Raw genomic sequence first — 26,678 nt, 5'->3', positions numbered from 1 at the left:
TTCACACTGCACCAGACTCAGACTTGGTTTGCACTGTCCCTTCGTTGAGGAATTTACAGGGAGATGCTAAAAGACCATATGAGCTATTGCTCTTGTGGTATCTAATGACGTGAACTGTGCTAAGATTCCTGCTGTGTTTCAGACAAATACCATGGCCTTGTGATAACAAAAAGATGGTGGTTTGGATTCCCTGCTGGGTGCCAGTGTAGCAGAGCCCAGGCTCCCAGGAAATGCTAAACAGGAGCTATGTTTCAAGGATGAATTAGTTTCTTGGCCAAGTCTCATTACCCACTTGGGATATACGTATTTCATTATAACTGCCACTGAGAAGCATGTTTGATTTGGAACAAAATTCAAGCAGGAACAAGTTTCAACATCTGCATTTCTACTGAGAGCACAATGAGAGACAAAACAGGTTAGAGCATGCTTGGCCAAGGGTGGGGACCTGTCAGGAGAGAAAGGGAGGGCAGTGCATGAATCAGTTACAGGAAAAGGGAAGGAGCAGCTTGAAGAGATGATCTTCCTCCCCTTGCAAAAGGGATACTCTAAGTCCCAGTTATCAGGTGTGCAGCTGGCGGAGCTGCGAGAGGGAGCTGAGAGCCTGCTCCTCCCCTAGGGTGGGAGGCTGTACCTCGTGATTAACTTCCAACCAGAGGAGTGGAGCTCATGCTGAGTCCTGAAGGAACCTGTTGGGAGGAACTCAGGAGTGCAGGAAAGGGACAGAAAATACCTGGAATCAGCCAGAGGACTAACACGGCTGGAGAGGCTCTTCTTAGCATCAATAGCTCTGGTCATGTTCAACTACCTGGCAGTAGAGGTGAGACCCCAGTTCCACCGTAACTATGGGAGCCAGCAAGGGGTGTCTGGGCCACTAAGGAACCGCCTGGAGCAAGGGGTGTCTGGGCCACTAAGGAACCGCCTGGAGCAGCTGAAGAAGCCGTGGTGGAGGGAGCCCACCCCCCTGGTGCTCCAGCACAGTGAAACAGCCAGGCTTGCCGTTGATGCCTTTCTTGAGCAGGGGGAACGCGGCTACCTGAGTGCCATCGCCGAGGAACGGGAGCTGCCTTTTCTTTCCACCCTGGACATGGAATATATGAGCCACCAGAGAAACCTAAGCTATCCAGAACTCAATGCAATGAAAGACAAAGAGGGTGACCCTGGTGATGCAGATACTGGAGACAGGTCCTCCCTCTGCTCCGAACTAACGTCTGGCACCTACTTCCCACTCATGTCTGATGTGCACCCTCCTGAGCTGGAGCTGGGGTGGCCAGGAATCCCACTCCTCACAGTGTCTGGCCAGACTCAAGCCACTGTGATTTTCCAAAGAAACAAAGCTAACAGCATTAAGGATTTGTTCCGGTCTCTGATCAGCCGGGCACGGACGGTATGTATAGAGCTGTGTCCCCCCAGCGGGGTCTTCTGCTCCAGCCCCCAAGTCCTGGTGGCTGGTCCTACAGCTGTACAGCACATGCTCCAAGCTGGTGCTGCTGTCTAGATGTCTGGCATGATGTGGTTGCTCTTTCTCTAGCACATCTGTAACTGTTCTACTCCTTTCCTTTCCTGTAATTTCTTTCCACCTCAGATTTCGTGTCATCCAGGCAATATGCTTTAAGGCATTCTACGTCTGTATTTGTGGGTATGCAGAGCGCGGTACCAAAGCCTGGAGCAAGTGGCAGGGCGTACAGTGTTAAAGCTTAGCTGTCCTCAAGCAGCAGTCGTGCACCCGCTGGCCCTTCTGCCCTGCACCAGGGAGTCCGCATGGCCAGGGCTGGCCTTGACCCTTGGATATCATGTCAGGCAGAGCAAGACGATGGCACTGGTGAGTTGCTGTGGGAGAACATAGGACCTGAGTAAACTTGTGGGACTGAAAATCCCTGCCTGTGGTTTGAAATAGTTTAGAATACATCGTCATGTCTTCTAGACTTGATGTCTGTGTCTCTCTGAGAATGAGTAAGATCAGCCCGCTTTGCCCCATCACACAGCTCCTGCTGAGTGGTGATTGCCAGCCCGTGGATGTAATCATGACGGGACAACTACCATACTGGTGTATGAAGCATAATCCTGGCGTGGATATGCTGACGTATGCTTCTCACTTGTTGCTTCTTTTTACTTTGCCATTATACTGTGTACTAAACCAGCAACTCAGACACATTTTCAGCTTTTATTAGCTTTGTCCTCTTCGTGGTTCTTTTCAATTTTTCCACATCATTTTTTTTTTCATGCAATTTCGCTCTAATAGTGAAGGGATATTGAGTTAACTTTCAGTGCAAAGTTCAGTTTTAATCGGTCAGCTCGTAGGTAGTTTCTCTTATCGCTCTTGATAGTCACTCCTTAAATCCATCACTGCCTAGTACATAAAGTAGGAACTAAAGAATTGGTAGGCCTGGACTTTAGCTTTGTCAACACGAGTTATTTCCAGGCAGACTGAAGGAAAGTGTTGTCTTATACCACCATCCATAGAACTGAGCAAACATAGTTATGTTGTCCTCAGCAGATGAAACTGGGGCCATGCAGCAGCTCAAATTGCTGTGTAGCTTTGTAACATTGTTGAACAACCACATATAATTGAAATTCAGGCATGACATGAGGAAAATGAACATCTTCAATTTTTATCCAATAGTAGGCCATTTTGGCTCAGTTGTAAGCTCAGTTGTAAGCAGCTGTTGCTTAATACCTGAATTTCTATTGGGCCTTGTAGGCAAATATGGGAAGTTTTTTCCAGGAAGTAACGAACAAAAAGCTTTGTTTGTCCTTGCAGACAGCCAGCTTATAACATTTTGAATGATCTGATAAATCCTGTCACACTTTTTCAGCAGTGGGGATTAAGACAGTCATGGCAGAATGCACAAAGTAAATGACTACCGAGAAATGTCCCCTTGTTTCTTAGCATGTCCCGGATCTCTGATATTTTGATCCTTTAAACCACGTGAAAAATATTCCTGCTGCTTTTTCGGTTCAGAGGAACTTCCTTGTTGCTGCAGAGAGGCTGCTTGGATATCAGGTGCTTTATTGTGCTCTAAGTACTTTTTGAGCTTTTTATTTTTGCTTGGCTTGAAAAAGCACTGATGATATTCAGCCCTTTATTTTCAAACTGGGGATTTTCACATAGTGTTTTTGACTTTTGTGTGAAATGTGATAATGAGTTTTCAATCATCTTATTGGTTCCCTAATGGTGTTTTACTGGCTTCTGTGTTAGCAGCTCTGGCCAGTGCTTCCCATGATTAACTCTGTGATTGACAGCAGTTCCAGCTCATCCACAACCCCAGTTACACATCTTTAAGTAGTTACTGAGTCATTTTGCTCTTCAAACCAGTCATTTTGCCCTTCAAAACATCCAAAATGATGTTACTTGTATGTTTTTTAATATCAAAAGAGCAACCAAAGGTAAGAAACATCTTTTGCCTGAAATGCCAGTAGCAACTGCACAGAGAACAGCTTCCTATTTTGCAGTAGTTAGCAAATATTTTCTCCACTAGACTTAAATGCTCCTCATATTCCTCCTTCAGAGTGTTTGTTCTCCTATGTGCTTACAGATAGCATGAAAGAGGGGAACAGTGCCGGTGAGATGTAGGAAAGATGCTGAGATCTCTGAATGCTTTTCATGGGTCCTGTAGACCGGAAAGCATGTGTTGAAATGTTATTTGCTGTTTTCTCCTGTACAGTCATAGTGAACAACATCAGCTGAGATATTTTGCAACTGCATATTTGTACTGACAAATTATCAAAATGGGCATTTGTTTTATTGGTACCTTTTCCTGGTGTGGTTTGTTTTTCTACTTTACTGTATTTAACCAGCTGTCTTTGAAGATGTATTTTCAGATTTGAGCTTTTCCCTTTGCAGACATAAGAAGATGCAGTGCAGCCACACCTTAGCCTTCACTTGATAATACTATTATAATTATACTTTAGTTGGATGAGCTCCAAGCTATCCAACTATAGGGGTAGGGTCCATACTTCTGTTGCCCCTCTTGTACAACTCTGACACTGGCTGTGTGTTTGCATTTGCAAGTGATGGTAGAAGGGTCCTTGATGGTCCCCCAGAGAAGCAATGTATTGCTGCAAATGGCAACACTATAGTAATAACCAAAACCACACTGCTATTGGCAAATACCAGTAAAACCAGCTGTGCTGGTTAGAAACCAGACAGATGGCAACCCCAGTGGGGTGCTGTTAAGTGCTGTAATTCCCGAAGTGATGACTGCAGTAATTGTTGAATTGTGAGTTTCCAGAAGCAGATCCAGAAACATCTTGCTTTAACCCTACAATGGCAAGGTGTGAATTTTCTAGAGCTTGTAGTACAGCTGTGTCTTTGTGGTGTTTTGATGAGGAACAGGGAGGTTCTGAGCCAGCCCCAGCTTCGTAGCTCCAACCACTGAGGCCAAGGGGCTGGGCCCTGGACATGCAGGGTCCACTGTAAGCCCAGAGTGGCTTAAATGCTTTTAAACTTGAGATATGAGTTGTCAGGAGCGTGAACTGGAGATGGTATTTAGGTACCTAACTTCCACTGCTGCAGAGAGCTGCTGGAAATTATCTTTGAGGGTTTAGACCTCACTTTTGTGACAATACGTTCTTGGGATGTTTCAAGGGGAAGACTTCCAGTGTCTTCACCCCCCAAGACATATTGTCTTTGGGTTTTAGCTGATGTTATTATTAAAGCTGCCTGTTTTGTTTATCAGGAGGATACGTCAATCTGAGTGGCCCTTACAGTTGTCCTGTGGCACCCACACTTGCTACAAGCAGCCCCTCCACAGGTACCTTCTCCTCCACTGCATGAGGCTGTAGTAGGGCACAACCTCCCCTCTCTCCCCAGTGCAATGCACAGTGCGTGAGGGGCTGCCAGATTTCTCCCCTGACATTGGCTGTGGGGGCACACCAGCACCACCAGGAACAACTCTACCCAAATCCCTCCAGTGAAGGGACTGCGTGGGAGGAGGCCATGAACAGGGCCAGCGCCCATTCTACCTCCTGATGCCAAGTGAAGCCCCACGTCAGAAAACATGAGTCTGACTATCACATGGGGCTCCACCCAGCTTGCACAAGCTGATGTCCCACTGCCTGGGGTGCCTGCTCCCACAACTACACCAGAGCCCTGCCACAACGCTGCCAGGAGATGCAGATCTGCTTGGCAGCTGGCTGCGCCCCAGCCCAGAGCACTGGGTGCCACGGTGTCCCCATGCTGCCATACAAAGCTGTAATAGCACCTGCTCAGCTATATCCCTCTTACAATGAGTACTACAGACTGGCTGTGCTGGTTTGGGGCAGGCAACAACCCCAAGCTCTGCCAAAGCCTGTGAGCACTGGTAGAGAAATGCAAACTGGTGTGGCCTTCTGTGCCCTTCAGGTGCATGTGGTGCCTCTGAGCTTGGAGGGTCTGGAGCCAAAGGAGCATCAGTCTCTCTTGACTCCATCATATTGACTTTTCAAGGCATGTTTAGATTGTCTCCAGAGAGAAGCCTGCCCCAGGAACTATGCCTGAGATGAGCCGGGCTATCAAGATGCAAGTGTGGCTGAGAGGGACTTGCCTGGGGCTCTACACAAGGTTTGGGCTATAGATTTTTTTTTCCTGGTTCTTCCTCATTAAAGAATGAGTGGCCTATCAAAGTCATTTGGCTAAATTGCCTGGTCTTGTAACCCTTGGTCTTTGGCTGAAGGCTACTGTGGAAAAACAGGGTGAAGTCCTGCTCTTTTGTGTAGGTCTCAGCAGTACCTAATGCTGACAACCCAGCAGTAGTTTTGATTTGGAAAGTTGAAAATGCTTCTTGCTAAATTCAGGGTGCTCCCAGGACTGACTCTGCTGGATGATGGGATTTCAGGAAGGGAGAATAGATTGCCAGAGCATTATAAGGCTTCTAAGAAGACAATAGCAACAAAGGCCATGAAAAGTACCTTTTGGAGTCAGGCTCTGAAGCCCATAACTGCCAGGGCGAGAGGGTGGAGGAGACATGATTTTGGCCTGGGCAGTAGGAATGGTTTTTAGTGCGTGTTGAGGAGCTTGTTGAAAGCACTTGTCACTTTCTGACAGCTGTCTCGTGTCCCACGTGGATGCCTGGGATCACACCCTCCAGGAAGGTGCTCCCCCAAATTGTTCTGTGGTGGGCTGGGCCTGAGGTCTCCTGCAAGACAGAGAGGACCAACGTCATTGTGAGGTATGTCACCAAGATGGTCTTTGGGGACAATTCAGATAGAGCCAGAAACCTTGTCCATCCACAAAAGGGCTAAATCCCCAAGAACTCAGACAGCAACCTTTTGGCATTGCTGCCCACCTCTGCTGCAGTCCTGGTGCAGACGGTCTCTCCAATGGCTTGTAAGGACACAGCAGGGCTGAGAGGAACCAGCCTGACAAACTAAATACTGGGCATGAGGGCATGGGGAGGCCAGTGAGACCCTGTTCTGTCTATGGCAGCTGCTTCCTATCAGCACCTGGACCATGAGTGTGGGCTTGGAAAGAGGCCGTTTGTTCATGAAAACACACAGGAGAGCTACTGGGCAGCAGGCAATCTGGGACAGTTTGCCTGTTCTGGGCTTCACAGTACAAGAAACTCAAAATTCAAAACCCAGCTGGATACAGTCTTGGACAACCATCTTTACTTGACCCTGCTTGGGTAGGGGGTTGGACTAGACAATCTTCAGAGGTTCCTTCCAACCTTGACCATTCTATGAGTCTATGAAGCAGAGACATGGGCATGTCCTCACATCCAAGGGTAGCAATAGAGCTCCTCAACTCTTTTCTGTGTCTAACCTGTGAAAGTGATTCAGCCTGCTCCTATTTTAAAGTTTGAACCACTGCACACATGAAAGTCAGCCTCACTGCTGTCCTCTGCGTTTAACTCTTTAAATAAAGAGGAGCAGCTGAGCAGAAGCAGCAGAGGGAAGCTCAGCCTACATGGTCTGCTCCATAGGGTGGTTTGGGCTATAGAGAATAGTATTCATGGCCATGCTCTAACAGAGGCAGAAGAAGTGTTTGGAAACAAGCTTCCCACTCTCCCAGGGTGCATGATTAGCATCAGGAACATGCTATGTTGTGGATTTTGTGTGCTAAGTGTAGTGCAGGGCACAAACATTGAGTAGCAGGGAAAAGAAGGCCATTGGAGAGTCTCTCCAAAACTCAGAGCTTTTGGGGTGTCTATATTCGGGCATCCTTATAATCAGAGGACTGGAGCACCTGTTGTGCAAGGACAGGCTGAGAAAACCGGGCCTATTTAGTTTGGAAAAGAGAAGACTGAGGGGAGACCTCACTAATGCATATAAATATCTGAGGGGAGGGTGTCGAGAGGATGGAGCCAGTCTCTTTTCAGTTGTGCCCAGCGACAGATCAAGAGGCAACGGGCACAAACCAAAGCACAGGAGGTTCTGGCTCAATATGAGGAGGCACTTCTTTACTGGGAGGGTGAGAGAGCACTGGGACAGGTTGCCCAGAGAGGTTGTGGAGTCTCCTTCTCTGGAGATACTCAAACCCCGCCTGGATGCCATCCTGTGCAATGTGCTCTGGGTGATCCTGACTGGCAGGGTGGTTGGAATAGATGATCTTCAGAGGTCCCTTCCAACCTCAGCCATTCTGTGATTCTCTAGTAGGTGGAGAAACTCAAAATTCTACTTAAGCATGCAACTTACAAGTAACAGTTATCTTATTTAGTGCTAAGGTATGGTAAGGACCAAAACTAAAGTTATTGATCACTAATTCCAGTATTTTTTCAGCTTTTGAAATGAAGCTGGCCTGTCTGTATATGTTTCACTACTTTACTTTCTTCAGTGTGATGTCAACTTCCCTGAGTTCTCAGTGTTAACTGTTACTGGTCTAGGTCATGAGATAGCTCTGCAAGCACTCTTGGGTGAAGTGCATCAGGCCTGGCGCTAATCATTCAGCTCAGCAAGTGCTATCCTGATGGTTCCTTTTATCTCCAAGATGTCACCCTATAGTGATGGCCAATGGATGGATCCCAGCAGTCCCTTCCTGATCCAAATAATAGCCTACTTGATGTTGTCTGCAGGCAATGTAATTCTGAGGAAGAGTGGAACAGCTTCTCCAATTACATTTTAGTCTACTTATGGTTGATTTCCCTTGATCCATTGTCCTTGTTGCAGGTCATACTGTAATATGAATTTTCTAGTTCTGGGACAACTCACTTGTACTAGGTTCTTGTAAAGACGTACCTTCTATTTTCTGTGGTTTCCTTCTATTTTTTTCAAGAATGCATTCATCCATGGGATGGGTTGTCATTGTATTCTTTATTCTCTCTCTTTTTTTTTCTTTTTTTTTTTCCATTTTAAAACCCCCTCCCTTACAAATCTTTTTTAAAAATCTGTTTTGTTTTTTTTTTGTTTAATTTTAGTGTTATACCTTCTTTCTACCCTTAGTATTCTCAACTGTCTCTTTATGGTCACTCTTACTAACACGCTTTAAAATCTGCTTATAGGCAGGTCAAATTCAGAAGAGCTCTCCAATTGGTCAGTTTTCTATGTGTTGAAATAGAAATTTTTCATTTTCTATGAAAACACATCAGTAGTGCATTCCAAGGGCTTCATAGACAATATCTGCCCTGCTATGTTTCTTTGCCAAAAAATGACTGGGCAGTTAATGATTTATCTTTGTCACAAAAGCCTGAGATCTGGGCAACTGCCAATTGCCTGTAAAAAGACTATCCACTTGATCTTTCTGACCCAGTGAGGGCAATCCCTGGTATAATGATGTGTATGTTCTTTTCCACATTATTTATGAGACAGATTCTTTCAGCCTGTTGATGTCATAATTAAGGCCACTCTCTGAACATCTTTGAAATGTCATTGCATTTGGGAGTAGTTTTTCATGACTGGAAAAGGGCAAACATCACATCCATCTTCAAAAAGTGCAAGAAGGAAAGTCCAGGGAATTACAGGTCTGTTAGCCTCACCCTACTCCCTAGGAAAAAAGTGTGGAGCAAGTCCTCCTGGAAGGTAAATCCAGGTAAATGAAGAATAAAATATGAATATGAAAGCCATAGTGTGCCTGTCCAACCTGATTCCCTTCTGTGACTCAATGATAGGCCGTGTAGATGAGGGAGGAGCAGTGGACACTGAGTACCTTAACTTTAGCAAAGGCTTTAACGTGGTGTCCCATAGTCTACTTATAGCCAAACTGGTGAGACACGGTTTCGATAGTTGGACCACAAGATAGGTGAAAAAAAATGGCTTTATCACTGCACTCAGGTGGTCCAATGCTAATGGCCCGGGGGGGGGGGGGGGGGGGCCAATACTGGAGCCAGTGCTGCTTAACCTCTTTATTAACGATCTGAATGATGGGATAGAGTGCAACCTGAGGAGGCTTGCAAGCAATACCAAATTAAGAGCAGTTAATGTGCTGGAAGGTGGGGTTTCTGTTCAGAGGGATGTTAGCAGTCTAGAGAATTTGGCTGATGGAAACTGCAGAAAAGAAAGACAAATGCCCAGTCCTGCATGTAAGAGGGAATAACTACATACAGCAGGACGCACTGGGGACAACAGCCTAGAAAGCAGCTTTCTGGAAGAAAGCCCTGGGGTCCTGGGAAGAGGTCACCAATGTGCCTTGTGCCAAAGAAAGCTGACTGCATCCTGGGCTGTGTTAGCAGGACTGCCACCAGCAGGGAAGGGGAAGGATTCTTCCTACACATTATTCTATGATTCTGTCTAGTTGCCCATAGGATGTGATCTTTAAACAAGGACATATACATACTTGAGCAACATACCTTCTCCCTTACCTGTCAGCGTGTACTTCATGAAGAAATGATACTTCTTGAGATTAATATGCTAGTCATCTATGGAATCACTCTTTGAACTGAATCATGATTTTGGTCAGTCTTAGTTCTTCCTGTTTGTATGCTATGTTTCTGACGCATTTGCTTAAGGCAACACATAATTGTTGCACCAATGACATTGATAGTTTGTGCACATACATTACCCTTTCAGCTATTTCTTTCTGTGAATGACATATGGATGAGGCAGGAGGTAGCAGGACAGGGAATGTCTTCATAGTCATTAAGAGTGATTTTATCTGCCATGGTGGGGTAAGGACTATTAAACACAAAGGTCCAGAAGCTATCTCCACTCATGTGGCCATTGATACTCTGTAAGTCTGGAAGTTTGAGTACTTAATTCATGGTTTGAAGTACAATTCACTTGGGCATGAAGTTTCAACACTTGTCTTCTTTTTTTTTTTTTCTCCTCCTCTCTCTCTTACCCCCCCCCCCCCCCCCCCCTTCTCCTGGCTAGGTGATAGCAATTGTGATGGATCTGTTTACAGACATGGAAATACTGTGTGACCTGCTGGAGGCCTCAAGCAGACGGCATGTCCCCGTTTACCTGATCCTGGATGAAGAGTACTTGAAGCATTTTGTGGAAATGTGCAATAAAATGGCTCTTACTCAGGACAGCTTCCCAGTAAGTTTTTAATCACACTCTGAATGTAACAACTGAGTCTTGGAATTGATAAAAACATGAACTCTTTGTTCTGTTCTCTCTGACTGGACTCTAGGACCTGTTTTCCCACTACCCCAGGCTAAGGGACTGCAGTCTGGTAAATTGAGATATTTATGGAAACACAGGGGTTAGAGTGGAAAAGCCCTTCTAGTCCCATGTCTTGATGACTTGTGGTCCTCATTTCAGATTTACACACAAGAGGTGTGAAGTCAAGGCCAGTAAGATGCAACGCATTACTGGAAGCTTTGCTGCACTGGTGCATGTAGGATGAGAGAGGTAGACCAGAAAAATTCTGCTCACATGGACCTCTATCACCTCCTCTCCTTATGCCCTCTTAGTTCCTTCCCCAGGACACTGAGTTGCAAGATTTAAATTTCTCTCAGTTCAGACCCCTCAGCTCAGCTTTAGGTTCTGGCCAGAGCTGCTGTAGTATGTTGCACTTCAGCTGCGTGGGGAAGGAAAATAGCAAGTCCCTTGGGATGTCTTGACGCGGAATATATAATTTTCTCCTAGCCCTATGGCACTGACTCAGTATAAAACCAGATGTTAAAAATGTCATATCAGGATTTACTTTTATGCTTGTGATTCAGTTTGGCACCTGGGTTCATGAGGGATTTGTGACGAGCCTGATTCCCCACTCATTGTGGTGTCCATCTTCAATGCTGTGAAGTACCCCGAGCAGGCAAACACTAAAAATTAATGTGGCAGTGTGACAAGCTCTCTTAGGAACTCCCAGACTCAGAAATTTACCCCAGTGGCATGCTGTCCCCCATATAACTTTTCTGGTTAACACCTACCAATGGAGGATGATTTTTGATATCATTTGTTAGTTCTGCAAGGCCAACACCTAGGGGCTATGCTCTGCATTGGGTGCCTTCCCTAGAATGATGGGGCTGATAGACCTCCAGCCATCCATTTCATAGATTTTCCCCTCATCTAGGGAAAATGCAAAAATAACGTTTTACAGCATTCAAAATAGATACAGTTGCAAATGTCTTAATTTCTTATAATGTTTAACCTGTCTACACAAAGATTAACTTAGACATGCATCCTTTCCTCCTCATGTTGGTGATGCACTGTCCTTTCTTGCTAATCACAAGCCAACCCCATTTCATCCTGCCTGTTGAGATGGCAAGTGTTAGAGAAAACTGCTTCATGCTGGAGCATGTTTGGTTTCATAAACATTTCAACAGCATCACTGAAGTCACCTAGTGGATCCAGGTAAACTCCACCTCTCCAAAATTTATTTTGTTTGCTTCTTATCCAAAAGTATGGCCATTGTTTTTAATATTAACATTGGTTTACAACCACGGAGATGTCTACGTCTCTTTGTTAGACCTGATGTCACGTCTTGTGCTTTAATGGCTAATTAACACTTGCCTCACCCATTCAGTGACTCATCTGCAGGTTTCTATGTCAAGTCCCTCTTAGGCTTCTGCATCTTAAGCAGTACATTAACATACATGATTGATATTCACATCTAAATGGAATGAATGTACATATTTTATTCCTGGTTCTGAGTTGAGACCGGATATGATGGTAAATCTCCATTTGTAAAAAACTGGTGACGATATGGAGTTTAATGAGGATTATGGGACAATTTCTCCTGTAGCTTCTTACTTCTTAGAACATTCTGTGAGCTTAATTGTGTCAAATCTTACTGCTGAGCGTCAACAAATCCTGCAGTAGTTCATCAAGAATTGCCAGTGGTCACAGCAGAAGATTTTTGGATATTTTTTTTTTTCAAATGACCTTCTATTAAACCTAAAACTACTAAGCTGAGTGAGACACATTGTTCTGGCTTTCCTGCAAGACTGCAGGATTCTCATCGTGCCTGGGCAATTCAGGGCCTGGATTGTCATGAGGAAGAAGAGGATGGAAAAAATGAGCCAGGTATCAGAAACTCACCCAGCCTTGGAAAGGAGAGAAGGAGTAAAGATATGCTATGGAAATAAATCTACAGGATAACCCTTACTTGGAGTGGTTTTAACTTCCACAGGGGGAGAGTAGGCTCTTCCCATTGAGAATTATTATTACTAGAACCTCAGCATTGGAAGAAAAAAATACCTGTGTTGAATGGCAACAGGATGTTGAATGGCAACAGGATTAGGTGAACACCTCCTCAAGCATCCAGTGTATCTTCCTCTATTTCAGCAATTTGTGGTGGCATTTCATAGTATCATAGAATAATTCATGTTGGAAGAAACCTCAGGAAGTCATTAAGTCCAACCTCCTGCTCAAAGCAGGGTCACCTGGGAGGTCAGATTGAGTTGCTCAGGGCCTTATCTGGTCTGGTCTTGAAAATTTCCAGGCATGGAGACAGCACAACCTGCCCAGTTAACTTGTTCTAATGTCTAACTGTCCTCATGGGGAAAGATTTCATCCCTTCTAATGGGTGACAAATCAGAACATGTTCTGGGTTGCAAGAAGGTAACGAATGAGAGCCAAGTGCAAAGTGCAAAGACTGTGAAACTTCAGCTCTGTCCCTGCTAAAATTTTCAATGAGCTCAAGAGAAGACTCGACAAATGTGTGGAGAAGAGAACAGGGCCAGGTGGGGTGCCCACTGAGACAAGCCACAAGAGGCTCAAGAATTTCCCTTAGCAGAAAACAGAGGCTTCAGCAATATTAGGGGGCAGTGTCATAAATGATTGCCAGAGTTGCCATGGCCTACAGCAAGAGATAGTGTTGGGTTAGATGGACACCTGCCTAGAGGAGCCCTGAAGGCAATGGTGGACATTGCATGGGCGGTGAGACTTCCTCAGCATGATGTGTGAGTCGAGCCTTTCCTGACCTGCTGCACTGAGCTCCCCAGAAGATGTTTCTGTGAAGCTAACCTCCTGCCTCCAGGGGCTCTGATGGAAGAGGAAGGCTGGCAGGAGCAGAGCTGAGCTGGGCCTCCCGCAGGGTGGTTGCCTCCAGCTCCTCATCCCTGAGGCACAACTTCTGTGCCGTGAGCTACACGTGAGGCCAGAAGCTGGGCAAGCCAGTCCCTGGCTGTGTAGAGGCAACCCCATGAGCCCATTCATGGTCATCCTACTAGGGAAGAGGGGGAGGAGAAGGGAGCACAGCCGTTTTCATGAGCAGCTCCTGGGGAGCAACAGAGAAAGGACATGGGTCTGTGATCTGTGAAGAACGTCTGCAGGCAAATGGAAACTATTTGTGTCCTTTGTTTCAGTCTGGCAGTGGCTGTTAAAAACTGCTGTGTTTGGCCAGACTGAAATCCACAGCATGGTGGAGGAAGGTACCCACCTCTGTGGAGGGGCAAAAGAGCCCCATCAGCTTGTGACACCCATACCTACCTCTGCTGCCATGGGTCTTCACCTTTTGGGATACTGATGCCAAGCAGGGATGAGCTGCCCATGAAGGAATCCACCTGTTCAAATGCAGGTGGGGACAGTTTGTGACAGCTCCTGGTGTGCCAAGGCCACTACAGGTGGCCATGAGCTGGCATGGAAGGGCAGAAGGGATGATCTGGCAGGCCCCTGTAGGTGCAGTCTTGGGGATCTTTCTTTACACTCGAGATGTTTTGTTGGCACTGCATTATATAGACCAGCCCAGTAACTGTTTCCAGTGACTGTTCTCCTCTTCTGCTTGCCCCAGCTGAGGTGCAAATTACTTTTATTATGGGCAAAAATTTCACCTTATGAAAGAGGCTCCTGTTGGACACCAGGAGCCTTGTTTCCTATTTTGAACTGGGCAATCGGTTCTACAGGCTGAAGTTGGATCAGAGAAGTTCTTTGCAGTCTTTAAAAGAGGTGAGGATCAGGTTGGTTTCACCTGAGTACAGCAGCAGAAAGAATACTATTTGAAAAAATACTGGTAAAAGGTCATTCTTAAAACGTAGGTGTACTGTTCTGTAAGTCTTTTATATTGAGCAGTACTTTGGCTTTAAGAAGTCTGTCACTGTATAAAAACAGAAGAGCATATTTAATTTGATTAAAAATATTAGCAATAACCTGGAAGAAACTGTATAGTCTTACATACTTCAGAAATGATCTGTAGGTCTGTAGGATCATAGAATTCTTTTTTTTTTTTTTTTTGAAACAGCATTTGTACCTAAGTGCAGCTTTTTTAATATTTGCCGGAATTTTTATTTTATATAAACAGGCATTATTCCAAAATACTTAATATGTAGAAGTCAGAAAATAGTGTTATGCCTTGCTGCATTCTACCTCTAGGACCAGAGCTTCTGCTTGAGACAGTCTAGTCATTGATGCATAGGGAAATATTTCAGTTTTGTTCAACACACGTCCCCTTACCATCTCTACTTTCTTTGGTTTCAGAACATGCGCATAAGATGTCTGAGTGGAGACACATATTACAGCAAAGCAGGCAAGAAATTTGCAGGCCAGGTTCTGGAGAAGTTTATCCTGATAGATTGCGACCAAGTTCTAGCTGGTACATACAGGTGAGAAAAAACAGTGACTACCAATACAAAGATTGGTGACACTGCAAAAACACGCATTTCCAAAATACTGAGTAACTCCGATTTTATTTTCTGCACGATAAAGATGCACTGCTGTTCCTCTTCATCTCACCCTTATAAACAGCCGTTTTGATTTTAGTGGTTTACCTTCCACCCCATCCTCTTGCCTTTACTTTGCTGTTCGACATTCAGATAGCATTAACTGCCTGTCTGCCAACACTGACGCTTCCTGGACACATCTGTCTACGAGTATCACTTAATTTCTTGAAAATGTAAAAAATGCCCTACCAGGTCAGATGATGCTCCACCTAGGCTAGATTTTGTCCCCAGCAGTAGCAGATGCTTTTTAGGGAGAGCAACCCAAACTGCTATCTGTGGTGCATCCCCCTTGTCCTCCCACAGCACAGACAATAAGGGATGTTAAGAGAGTACTTCTCTACTTCTTCCCTTCTGTATCTGTTTTGGACCTACTGTACATGAATGTGCCGAAACTCATTGTCTATTTTAAACCAATCTCTTACTAATTTCATGAGTACCCCTAGTTCTAGTGCTGTACATTGATAAAATTGCTGTCCTACCTTCAGCGAAGTCACTGTGTTCACAGCTTTCCAAGCCTTCATCTTAGCCCCTTCCCCACCCCTTCTCCTGTCCAAATTGAAGACCTTGGCCTTTTCAGTCTCTCCTTTTAAGGCAGATGCACAATCTCTTGGTAATTTTAGTAGTCTTTCTCCACACCCTCTCAAACATCACTATGTCCTTCTTGAGATGGAGAGACCTCAACTGCACGCAGCCCCCAAGGCAGGGCACCAAGGTGTTACAGACTGTCAAAATGATGCTTTGTAGCCTTGCTGACAGTGACTAGCATTCATTGATTTTTTTTGCTGCTATTGCACATTGGACAGTTTAAATAGTTACCTTTCCTGACATTGAATATCCACGTGCCACATTTATTTAGATGCTCTCTCCCACTACAGGGTTAAAATTGTGTTGTGAGCATTATTACAAAATGGCTCTTCCACTGCTGCCTCTTGAACTGAGTCTCATGCATCATTCCAGACCACATCCTGAATAGCACCTTTTCTTGTGGGTCAAAAAATTCAGACTAGTTAATTCTGGAAAGTAATAATTTATTGCTTCCAATAAGTTTTTCTCCACTGCTCATTCCAGTGAAGCACTAACCTTCTCTGTATATGACTGGATGAAGGATTCTCTCACTATTACTACCTCTCCTAATTTTGCAGTTTCTGTAATCTCACTTAACATCATTGTCTGATCACCATCACTGTTCGGATCAGAGGGTCAGGAATAGCCCTGAGTCAGGTTACTGCTTGAAACACAGATTCAGTTCTCTGCGTCAGTTCTTCCCTCTGCTGTTTTGGAGCAGGGATTAGGGTCTGTGATATGCTTGCTCTCTCCAGATATCTGTAGCTGTAATTTCTCAAGTTCTGGAAGATAATTATTCAGTTGAATAGGGCCTTATATCTGGTTCTCTGCTGTCCCACTAACCATGCGATGTTCTGGACTACAAGAACCAGTTTCTCTCTATGGAATTTGTTTAACAGTGAACAGAAAAAATTCCACAGGAGAAAGTCAGGTATACTGCAGCCTGGTACTCTACGTAGTATAGCAGATATTTAGATTACTCTCCCTGCAGTTGGGAAAGCTAGATTGAAAAGAAGGGTATAATTACTGAGTAAAGCCAAAGGTCCATATATGCCTGTATCTTGGGATGATACAGAGAAGTGGGTGAGAGCGTTCTTACATAGTTCAGCAGCCTTGTGTGTAAGAATCAGAGGTTTCAGGACCTCTGGGGTTGTATGTTGTGTGTTTCTTCGCATTTGGTTTCCCATAGGAGAATTTTTCCCACCTTGGTTGTTCTGTCTTTGGCTTCCACGATACCTTCTGGCAATGGGTTATGCAGTTTAATTTATGATTTGTGTGAAGTGATCCAATTTATTTACATTAAGCCTACTGCTGTACAGTTATATTTGATGCCCCCAAATTTCCATAACCTGGGAACAGTAAATCACGGTTCCCTATTTATTTTCTTGACTGCTTCCATGATTTTATCCTCCTCCATTATAATCCCTCATGTGAATCATCTCTTCTCAGAATCACAGAATATTAGGGATTGGAAGGGACCTTGAAAGATCATCTAGTCCAATCTAGTACAAGCTCTTCTCAACTGAAGTATCCTCAGTTGTTCAGTCATTTCTCATGCAGAACTTCCAGACCTTTAGCCATAATGTCTATCTCTTGTGATATGAATTAACTAGAACTGCATGAAGTGGTCAACATATCCCCACTCACTATATACTTCAGCATAGTGGTGTGACTTCTGTCTTTTCCTTTTTCTCCATTCTGGCAGTTCCTAGTCTGCCATTTGCTCTTTTGACTAGTGCTAAATACTGACATGACTCTTGTTTTGAACTATTCAAGGGAACTCTGACCTCCTTCCTAAGTGTTAATATCTAAGAGCTCGTAAATATTCAGAGATCATCAGGATTTTTACAACAGTTTGCATTTATTGATGCTGGATTTTGTCTATCATTTTGTCACTTATTCACCCTGTACCATAAAATACTCTCATCGTTTCTTATTATCCAGTTTTCCTTTGACCACTCAGGACAATTTTGTTTTGTATGAGCCCTGACATGACTTTTTCCACTATTTTTCAGAACTTTTCTGAATGTGTTGAACTGCACATATCCCAGCACAAAATCTGTGGGATTCCAGTGGGTAAATTAAAACTATTGCTAGCATTTTTTCCCCATCTTTAATCAACTGTTGCTCTTTGGGAAGACTTTCTTTTATACTCATCACTTAAGCTAAGAGTCCTTGGTGAATGACTCTGTCAAAATCTCTTTGTAAATCCAAGCATCTTACATCAAGCAGATTGTATGCAACTGTGTGCTTGCTGCCTCCTTCAAAGAACTGCAACAGGCTTTTGAGGCATGGCTTCCTTCCACAAAAATATGCTGAGTCTTCAGCATTATGAGTAAAGTTCTTTATGCATCTAATCATTTTATTCTCTATTTGCTTCTACCAGTTTGTTCAGTATGGAAATAAGAGTGGCTGGTTGGTATTTTCCAGGAGCTCTTTAAAAGGTTCACATTTACTAATTTCCATTCCTCTGCTACCATGTTGAATTTTAAATTATAGGGTATTCATTGGTTAATAATTGGAAAATTGCTGACTTCCACTTTTTGAAGGCTCTTTATTTTAATATTTTCCTTTACTGTGCCTTTTAACTATGGTGACTTTGGGGATGTTTTTAAATGTCTTTATTTTGTTAGGTATGTTTGCTCTGAGCCTCTAATATAGCATCTTCAAACAATCTTTGTGCTGCCTCAAGCATTTAACCTTTTCGGTTACTCTTTTAAATTTCTTTTTAATAGCATCCCTCACTTTCTCTTATAAATTGAATGTTACTGTTGTGGATTATTTTGCTCCCGAAGGAATATTTGATACTTGTACATCATCGTTATTTTTGCCGACTGGCCTTTCCAAAGGAACTTTCTGAACTGTAATGTTATTTCTCCTTTTTTTTGGTTTTCTGGTTAGTTTCTTCCCCAAAGCCGTCATTTATAGTGTGCAAAATGCCATTTCTGCAACTCTCCTAGTCATGGCCCCTATTCAACATGGATATAACTGAGTGTCTCTTTATTCCTCTGCTTTCTGCCTTCATAGCCCCTTAGCATGCTATATTTACCATCAGCACTCTCCTCAGAAAGTTCACAGGCAAGTCCCAGTATTATGGTTTCCGTATTTGGAAGTGGAATTTTAATCCAACAGGAATATATTTCATTTGATGATATATCATTTACATTGACTTATTTTTCTTTAATGTGTTGTGCAATTGTCCCAGCAACATATCCCTTATTTATTCTTCCTGTATAGTTTCTGCCCTTGCAATTGTTCCTGATTTTTCTTCTACCCAGTAAGTGTCTGAGGTGCCTCCTATGTTAGCCATCATTTCAGCTCAGGTATTCCACAACATCTGTTTCTTTAGTTTAGAAAATCTAGTTGCTTAGTATTATTCTGAGCACCAGAAGAATTAATGTGTTTCCCTGAGTATATTAAAATAACAGAGTGAAGGGTATGAAGACATTTACTAATGCAGATGAGAGAGGAACCTAAGGGCAAATGGGACTAGAGCTAAACAGGATCTTGAATAGGAAAACTTGACTAAATGTTTGCCAGGCTAGGAGCAGAAAAAAGGTGTGTTACTGCCAGCCTGAAGGGCATTTTTTGTACATTTGAGTTGCCTCGGAGCAAGTTTTCTCAGCTCAAAAAGGGAGGCAGTCAAAGCACAGATATACGTCCTGCCACTGGCACAGAGAGGAAGGAGCTCATTGTTTGCTGCATTGTACTGAAAGGAACTCAGTATTTGGTGTTAAAGCTGACATGACAAATGAAACTGAAGAATGAGGGGAGAAAGCTAAGAGATGGTCACAAAAACTCTACATCTGGCTTCAGCACAAAGGCAGAAACTAAGTACAAAAGTGGCAAAGGACAGGTAAAGCTGGGGGGAGGAGGGGAGGGAAGCTGGAGAAAGCTTTGGGTTTCTTCAGAAGAAAACACTCATACTTTCAGGTATCCATGCCCCACGCAAGAAAAAGAGCTTCTAAGAGGGATTTCCAGATCTAACCCAATGAACAGTTACCTTAAGAAAGAAATTATAATGAAGCAGAAAGTGAACATACAAGGAAAGGAAAGACCACTGTATCAGCCAGGAAATCCCAGGCTGAAATGTATAGCAATAAAGTGAGCACTGCCAGACAATAAGTTATATAAAACTTTGCAGAGCACACCAAATCAAAGAGGAGGAAGTTCTCAGGTGTATAAATAAAAACTGAATCCAGAAGGAAGAGACAAGGCATACTGCTGTAAGGATAAATAGGAAATAAGTGATAACTGAGATGGCATGCCCAAATTAACTGAATGCATCGCACTGTTTGTAATGAAAAACAAGATGAAAAAAGAGGAATGGAAATTACTACAAACGCACTGGAAGCAAGCTTAAAGAGCTTACTACAATAAAATCAGATTATCGTCTCAGATATTAGAAAATGTAACATGAAATTAACAGTCTAGTACTGCATTCTATGTAATATCTACATTTAACAATGAGTAAAGTGATACACAGAGGTTTGCTTTGGATCACAGACAGATCAGAATGCCTTGACAGCCAGAGTCAAGCAATAAAACAACAAAAACGAGTAACAGAAATTACTGAGGGAAAAAAAAATCTGCTGCAAACTGGCATGTCATCAGCTGGAGACAGCTGAAGCAGAGAAGCTGAGTGTGAGGAACTGCAAGCCACCTGCACCATGCAGCCATGAAAATATCTGAGCCCTTTTGCGGAGGGGCACACTGAGACCCAGTCCCCAGCACCTCGGGGTGCTCCCGTCACTGCTCGGCCCAGGCCAGGCCGGCGTTGCCGCAGGCCTCCAGAGGGCTGGTGCTGCACCGCCACCTCCTGGGCAAGGGCGGAGCTGCACGGGCGGCCGAGGGGCTCCTGCTGCGGGGGGAAGGGAAGGGAAGGGAAGGGAAGGGAAGGGAAGGGAAGGGAAGGGAAGGGAAGGGAAGGGAAGGGAAGGGAAGGGAAGGGAAGGGAAGGGAAGGGAAGGGAAGGGAAGGGAAGGGAAGGGAAGGGAAGGGAAGGGAAGGGAAGGGAAGGGAAGGGAAGGGAAGGGAAGGGAAGGGAAGGGAAGGGAAGGGAAGGGAAGGGAAGGGAAGGGAAGGGAAGGGAAGGGAAGGGAAGGGAAGGGAAGGGAAGGGAAGGGAAGGGAAGCTCCTATCCTACAGAGAGCCTTACACAGACTCCTGCAATTTGTGCCTCAGAGGGATAAGAAACTGGAGATGGCATCTCTGTATGCAACAGTCCCTTATGGAAAAAACGGAAGGACAATCCTATGGTTTTTGAACCCACATGAACTTTTAGCATCCACAGTGCCCTGCAGCGAAGAGCTCCTGAGCTTGCCTGTGTGTTGTGTTGCATGGGGAAGTGCCTCTTCTTGTCTGTACTGAACTTGTAACCCATTAACTTCATTCAGTGCCTCATTTTTATACCAGAAGAGACCAGGAATGATCATTCCCTAGCTATTTCCTCCATGTGTCCTTGGCATGCAGTCGTCTCTAGGAGGATGGCTTTGGGTAGCAGGGCAGTGTCTGGCCAGGTATTGTCAATGGCTGTCATATTCCCAGTGTTCCTATTTCATATGGAGACACTAGAGCTCAGCTCACATCCCACCAGAGCCCGAAGAACATGTTTTTTGGCACAGGGCTGGGAGGAAGCTGTAATGGTGGCACATCCATGGCTGACAAGGCCATGTCATCTTGCCATGGAAACCTGTATCATGGCTAGGAGGGGAGCTGTGCTCAGCACAAATCCAGAGCTGCTACATCATGTCTTGGGTACTTGGATGCCTCCTTCTAGGTCCTGTTGTGACGTGGACTGGGCAGGGTCCCGTTGGGACAGCATGGGAAATTGCAGCACCCCAGCTGGACTGGGGGAAGAGCCACAAGAGGCATCAGTGGTGGGGACAGTCATAAGGCCAGGGGAGCTCATCGCTGGATCTGAGGTTGCTCTCTTTATGGGGGAAAGGCAAGTTCATATGGTCGAGAGCAGAAAGCTGGGTGTATCAAGGGAGGCAGAACCTGGGCCAGAGGGTGCTTGAGAAGACAGAAGCAGAAGGTGGAAGCCACTGGGTCCATGGAGGGAAGGAAAACCTAAGCAAGACCTGCTGTTTGCCTGTTGCTAAGGTGAGGCCAGAGTCCCTGATGGGTATCTGTTGTGATATTCTTGCTGGACCATGTGAGACTATGAGACATGAAACCTCCTAGCTAGAACAAAGTGGGCAGACGTGGCCTCTTGTCCAGCTCTGTTTCCAGCTCTGCTGACAACAGCAGTTCCAGGCTAGATGAACAGGGATGGCAGGATTTATCCAGCCAGAGAGCTGGCTGGGTCCTCTCCAAATTCATGGGATGATGCTCACGCTGAGAGACATGCAAGCCTGCCCCTCCAGAGAAGTGGGTGCTCAGCCCATAAGTACACTTGAGGTTCTGAGGAGTTCAAGTGAGCACAAATGTTTGTGTGAGCATCCTGTGGCTGTGCTGAACCATCCTCGTGGCCTGTGGTCAGAGCACATAGGCAGCAGCTGATAGACTGCTGAGTACTTGACTCCAAATAGTGTCTGTATCATGCTACAGAGGGGTGCAAAAAGCTGCAGTGTCAGCCCTGGGTTGGCGATACATCTAAGCACTGTGTGGTGTGGACATAGCACTCTTGTGGAGAAGGGTAATAGCTGTAAGCAAATGGGAACACCAGCATCCCTGGGAGCCAGGCAGTGCCCCAGGATAGACTCCTTTGAGGATATAGACATGAGATACATGAAATCTCCACTGTCTGGGCTCTCAGATTTCTTTAAAGAACTTGTATAGCTTTGTGAGAGACGACTTTCCTTTGCAAAAGCCACCTTTCCTATTATATCATATTTACCTATATGGCCATTAATTGTATTCTTTAGAAGAGTTTCTACTAATTTGTACTGTGCAGTTACAAGGCTTAATGGTCTGGAACATTAAAAAAACTATATCTCCTTAGCAACCTTCCACTCTTCTGATAAAGAAGACACTTTCAAGTGAGAGATTATACATCCTAGTTAGCTCATAGAATCATAGAAACACAAGATTGGAAAGGACCGACAAGATCATCTAGTCCAACCATCCTCCTATAACCAATACTACCTACTAAGCTACTAAATCATATCTCGTAGCACCTTGTCTGGGTGCTTCTTGAACACCGCGAGGGACAGTGACTCCACCACCTCCCTGGGCAGGCCGTTCCAGCACCTGACCACCAAGTTGTTAAAATACTTCATCCTTGCATTCCTTTGACAATCTTGAACTAATGTTAAGTGGTCCTGCCAATTTGTTACTCTCTGTTTTGTTGATACATTTTCTAATCTCTTCTACGAAGGTTTCAATATGAGACTGATCCTCTCATGTTCTGTATAAAGGTGTGTTCAGGGCAGGGACCATTCCAAGCTCCTTCACGGTTAAACACCAATCCAAAGGAATTCTCTGAACAAGCCTATTGCACGTGGACCATGCATTAGCCCCACAGAGAGATGAGTATTATTTCTTCCAGCTTTTGCAGTGTGTGACCCAACCTTTTTGAAGGATGCCTTTTCTGCTTTTAATAGCTTCTCTTCTGTTATTTAGCCATCCCAGATATTTTCTTTTTCCCCTCCCCTCCCCTCCCCTCCCCTCCTCCTGTAGTGTATGCATTTGCTTTCAGCCTCCAGTATAGTATTTTTGAATAACCTTCATACTCTTTGGGTAGTGTGTGTGCTGAATGTAACTATACTACTTTCTTCAAAACAACATTATGAACCATAACAACTGTGTACTGCTGAGGACTAAGCCAAAAGCTGCTTTTCCTGTTCTGAGTTCCCAAATACCCGTCTTGTGACATAAACATTGATGAGGTCCCAAAACATAGTGCATACAGAGTCTGGGGAATCTCACAGCAATACTTATGGAAAACATCATTGTGCTTCCTGTCCTGTGGTATCCATGTGGAGCTCTAGATACCTCTTCTGCTCCTCAAGATAGTGCCTGAAATCTCCATACCTCACCCTACTGCATGTCTATGTAGCTCCCTTGAGTCCACCATGCTGCAGCTCTTATGGAGAACAAAGGACCTGCCAATACAAGGGATGAGAGGAGAAGTCCAGGCATGCCTTGATATCCCCCCAAAACAATCTCCTTGTCCTCTATGAAAGGTGATGTTGCAGTGTCCTGTAGTGGCCAAATGCTGTGCTAGGAGATCTGCCACGCAAGTTGGGCAGAAAGAGCCTTTCAATACTGAGTTCAAGAAGTGTTTGGACAAGCTCTTAGACACGTGGTTTGATTTTTGGGTGGTCATGTGTGGAGCCAGAAGTTGGACTCAATGATCTTTGCGGGTCCCTTCCAGTTCAGAATATTCTATGGAAGCCACTTGCACTTGCAATGACCCATAGCTTCTCCATCTTCAGACAACCCATGCATGCTGCAGTGCCCCTGGGCAGACTGACAAACCTGCCGACAGATGTTAGGCTAGTACTCTCCAACACTCAAATGGGAGTTGGAAACGATGCTTCCTTGTCTGTGGGCAGAGAGTGGTGGCAGTAAGAAGCTGGAGAAGAAAAGGCCTGAAACACAGTGCTGTGCTTTTTAGCACAGGAACCATTTGCTGTTCTGCACTTCTCATAAGGCTAAGAAAACCTGGTGTTACTGTATTAATGGTTTCTACACTGACCGTATAGTGTAATTCTTGTCTGTTGTTTATATTTTCATACAGCTCATTACATCACCAAGCCAAAATTAAATGACCATTAAAAAAAATAAATATGTAATGAGTACAGCCATTACTACAAGTAATATCAATTTACATACTTCAGAGGAAGTGTTAATTTAATAACATAAATTGGGTAGTGATAAATCACTCACATGTAATGCCAGGTGTCTCAGTACTCTGTGAACAAAAGTTACACGTGATTTTTTTTTTTCTTCCTTTTTTGCAGTTTCACCTGGCTTTGCAGCCAAGTCCACACCAGCCTGGTGACCCACTTCCGTGGTCAAATAGTTGCAGAATTTGACAAGGAATTTCGGTACTTGTATGCAGAGTCCAAAGCAGTGACCAGCTTCTCTGTGTCGGATCCCTTGTCTCAGAACACCTCAAAAAGTACTGAATCCCTTTTGAAGCCCATCCAGAATGATGCTGAAACCCTGAGTGCCTCCAGCAGCCTCTCCAATGTAAGCATCAGAAGCATAAAAATGTCTCCCTTTATGAAAAACCCCAGCTGCAGTGTTCACCAGGAGAAGCATGATTTGAGCCCTGATTCTGGTGATAAGATGGGGAAGGAAGACACATCTCTGAAGCCCACTTGCCCTGTGCAGCAAGGGGAACCACCAGACTCACCTAACAGTCCTTCAAATAAGTCCAACTTGTATCACAAATCAAATCTCACGACAGCAAGGACATTTTTGCAGCTGGAGCCATCCCCTGTCGTCGGCTCCAACAAACCTAATTATCAAGGGGATGACAAGGCAAACAGCGGTCACTGCTCCCCAGTGACACAGGAGCAGACACCACAGTTCCTTTCAGAGGGTGCCAATTGCACTGTGACAAGCACAAAGCAGAAAGAGCCTGCTGCTACCTCCAGGGAACCAACAGCAGAAAATGATAACTTTTATGGGACAGAAAAAAGACAGGGTCTTGGACAAGGAAAATTGGACCTGTTATTACCGTACAACCAGCTCAAACGCACAAAAAAGCCTGCAGTTCCTTCCTATGATAAACTTACTGAGGACATGTTGATGGAAAAGAGCAGCGCATACGGGGCTGAGAAAAGAATGACTCTTGGACACAGTAAGCTGGATCTGATCACCAAATACAACAAGTTAAAATCTAAACACATACACAGTCGTTTTGAACTCTGACCTGGTTCTCCCGGGCCTCGGTGTGTCCTTTGGTCTTATTTTCAAGTGGTTGCTTTTCCCTACCAATCAACGTATCTGGGGCTTGAAATCAAAGTACAGGTGGCAAATTAGTCTTGTTCCTATCAAAAGGTGTTTGTGCTATGCTGCAATTTCTAATATATGTAGATGACTGATTAAGATGATATTAGTAAGTACAATTCAATTTTTCAATTACGAGTTGATAGCAAAGGAGAGAAAATGACATAAACATAACGCACACTTCTATATATTTTTTACTCATTTGGAAAAGAACTATTTCCCCCCAAACTTACAGGAAAACCACTGCTATAACTGGAAACTGTTTGGCTACTGAGGTTTTCAGGGTGAACCCAGGTTTTCTTTGTACTGAGCAATTCCTCTCCCTGTAGCCATTTCCTGAAAATGAAATGGTCAAATGCAGGGTGATGTTAAAAATAAAGGCACTGTTCTACTGGAAAGAGCTGCGTTGGGTCCCTCCTAGGGTGGTGAGCATCCTGAGCTTGGCCAGGGCCTCTTGCCACCCTGTCCTGGGGCCAGGACCCAGCAGTGCTGATCTGTGCCGTGCCAGGAAGATACGGGTGGTGGCTGCACACGGGTGGCATGTCTGGGGACATGGGTGGCACCTGCGCATGTGTGGTGATGGCAGGTAAGTGGTGTCTGCATGTGGGCGATGCCAGCACATGGGTAGTATTTGCACACAGATTGTATCTGAACACAGATGGCAGCTGACATGGGTTGTGCCTGGACATGGGTGGCATGCCCAGGCACACGGACGGTGTCTGAATCCCTGGGTGTATGCTTGCACACAGGTGACACGTCTGCTCATTGTGCTGTTGGGACACCGGTGGTGGCAGAACAAAGGTGGTATTCAGTCATGCCTGGATGGGGAAGGTATGCCTGCACATGGGTGGCATCTGGACACGTTTTTTTCCAGCACATGGGCAGTGTTGGCCCACGGTGGCGGTCCAGACCATGGTGGTGTGTCCAGGCACGCAGACAGTGATGGCACACAGTGGCACATTTGAGTCCACAGTGTACGTCTGGGCCCATGGAGAGCGATGACACAAGGTGGTGTGCCTGGGCACGCAGGCAGTGCCAGCGCACAGCAGCGTGTGAGAACACAGATGGTGACGGCATGAGGTGACAGGTCCAGGCACAGGGACAGTGCAGCGTCCAAGTACGTGGATGGCAACGATGCGTCTGAGCCCGCAGTGGTGTGCCTGGGCCCACAGTGGCATCTTTGTGTACAAGGCGGCCTGCGAGGGCCCGAGCGCTGTCAGCCTGTGCTGGCGTGTCTGGGCACACCGCGCCACG

General features: G+C 45.0%; 1 protein-coding gene across 1 annotated transcript; it reads left to right on the top strand.

The window, feature by feature from the left end:
• The first annotated feature begins 481 nt into the window (after positions 1 to 481).
• Positions 482 to 25,822, top strand: FAM83C (family with sequence similarity 83 member C). The gene is made up of 4 exons (XM_080558812.1): positions 482 to 1,384; positions 10,222 to 10,389; positions 14,713 to 14,837; positions 24,428 to 25,822. The coding sequence occupies exons 1-4, from the start codon at positions 794 to 796 to the stop codon at positions 25,344 to 25,346; spliced, it is 1,803 nt and encodes a 600-aa protein (XP_080414938.1). The 5' UTR covers positions 482 to 793; the 3' UTR covers positions 25,347 to 25,822.
• The last annotated feature ends 856 nt before the right edge of the window (positions 25,823 to 26,678 follow it).

This window comes from Anser brachyrhynchus (assembly GCF_964034855.1).
Source record: "Anser brachyrhynchus genome assembly, chromosome: 16".
In the NCBI taxonomy this organism is placed as follows: domain Eukaryota; kingdom Metazoa; phylum Chordata; class Aves; order Anseriformes; family Anatidae; genus Anser; species Anser brachyrhynchus.
The sequence above is the reverse complement of the archived record's forward strand: the minus strand, read 5'-3'. Positions and strand labels throughout refer to the sequence as shown.

What these genes read in the sequence shown, in the direction of transcription:
- FAM83C (XM_080558812.1), top strand. Translation starts at nt 794, where the DNA reads ATGTTCAACTACCTGGCAGTAGAGGTGAGACCCCAGTTCCACCGTAAC. An exon ending in TGATCAGCCGGGCACGGACG is followed by an intron (nt 1,385 to 10,221) that starts GTATGTATAGAG and finishes TCTCCTGGCTAG; the next exon opens with GTGATAGCAATTGTGATGGA. An exon ending in TTACTCAGGACAGCTTCCCA is followed by an intron (nt 10,390 to 14,712) that starts GTAAGTTTTTAA and finishes CTTTGGTTTCAG; the next exon opens with AACATGCGCATAAGATGTCT.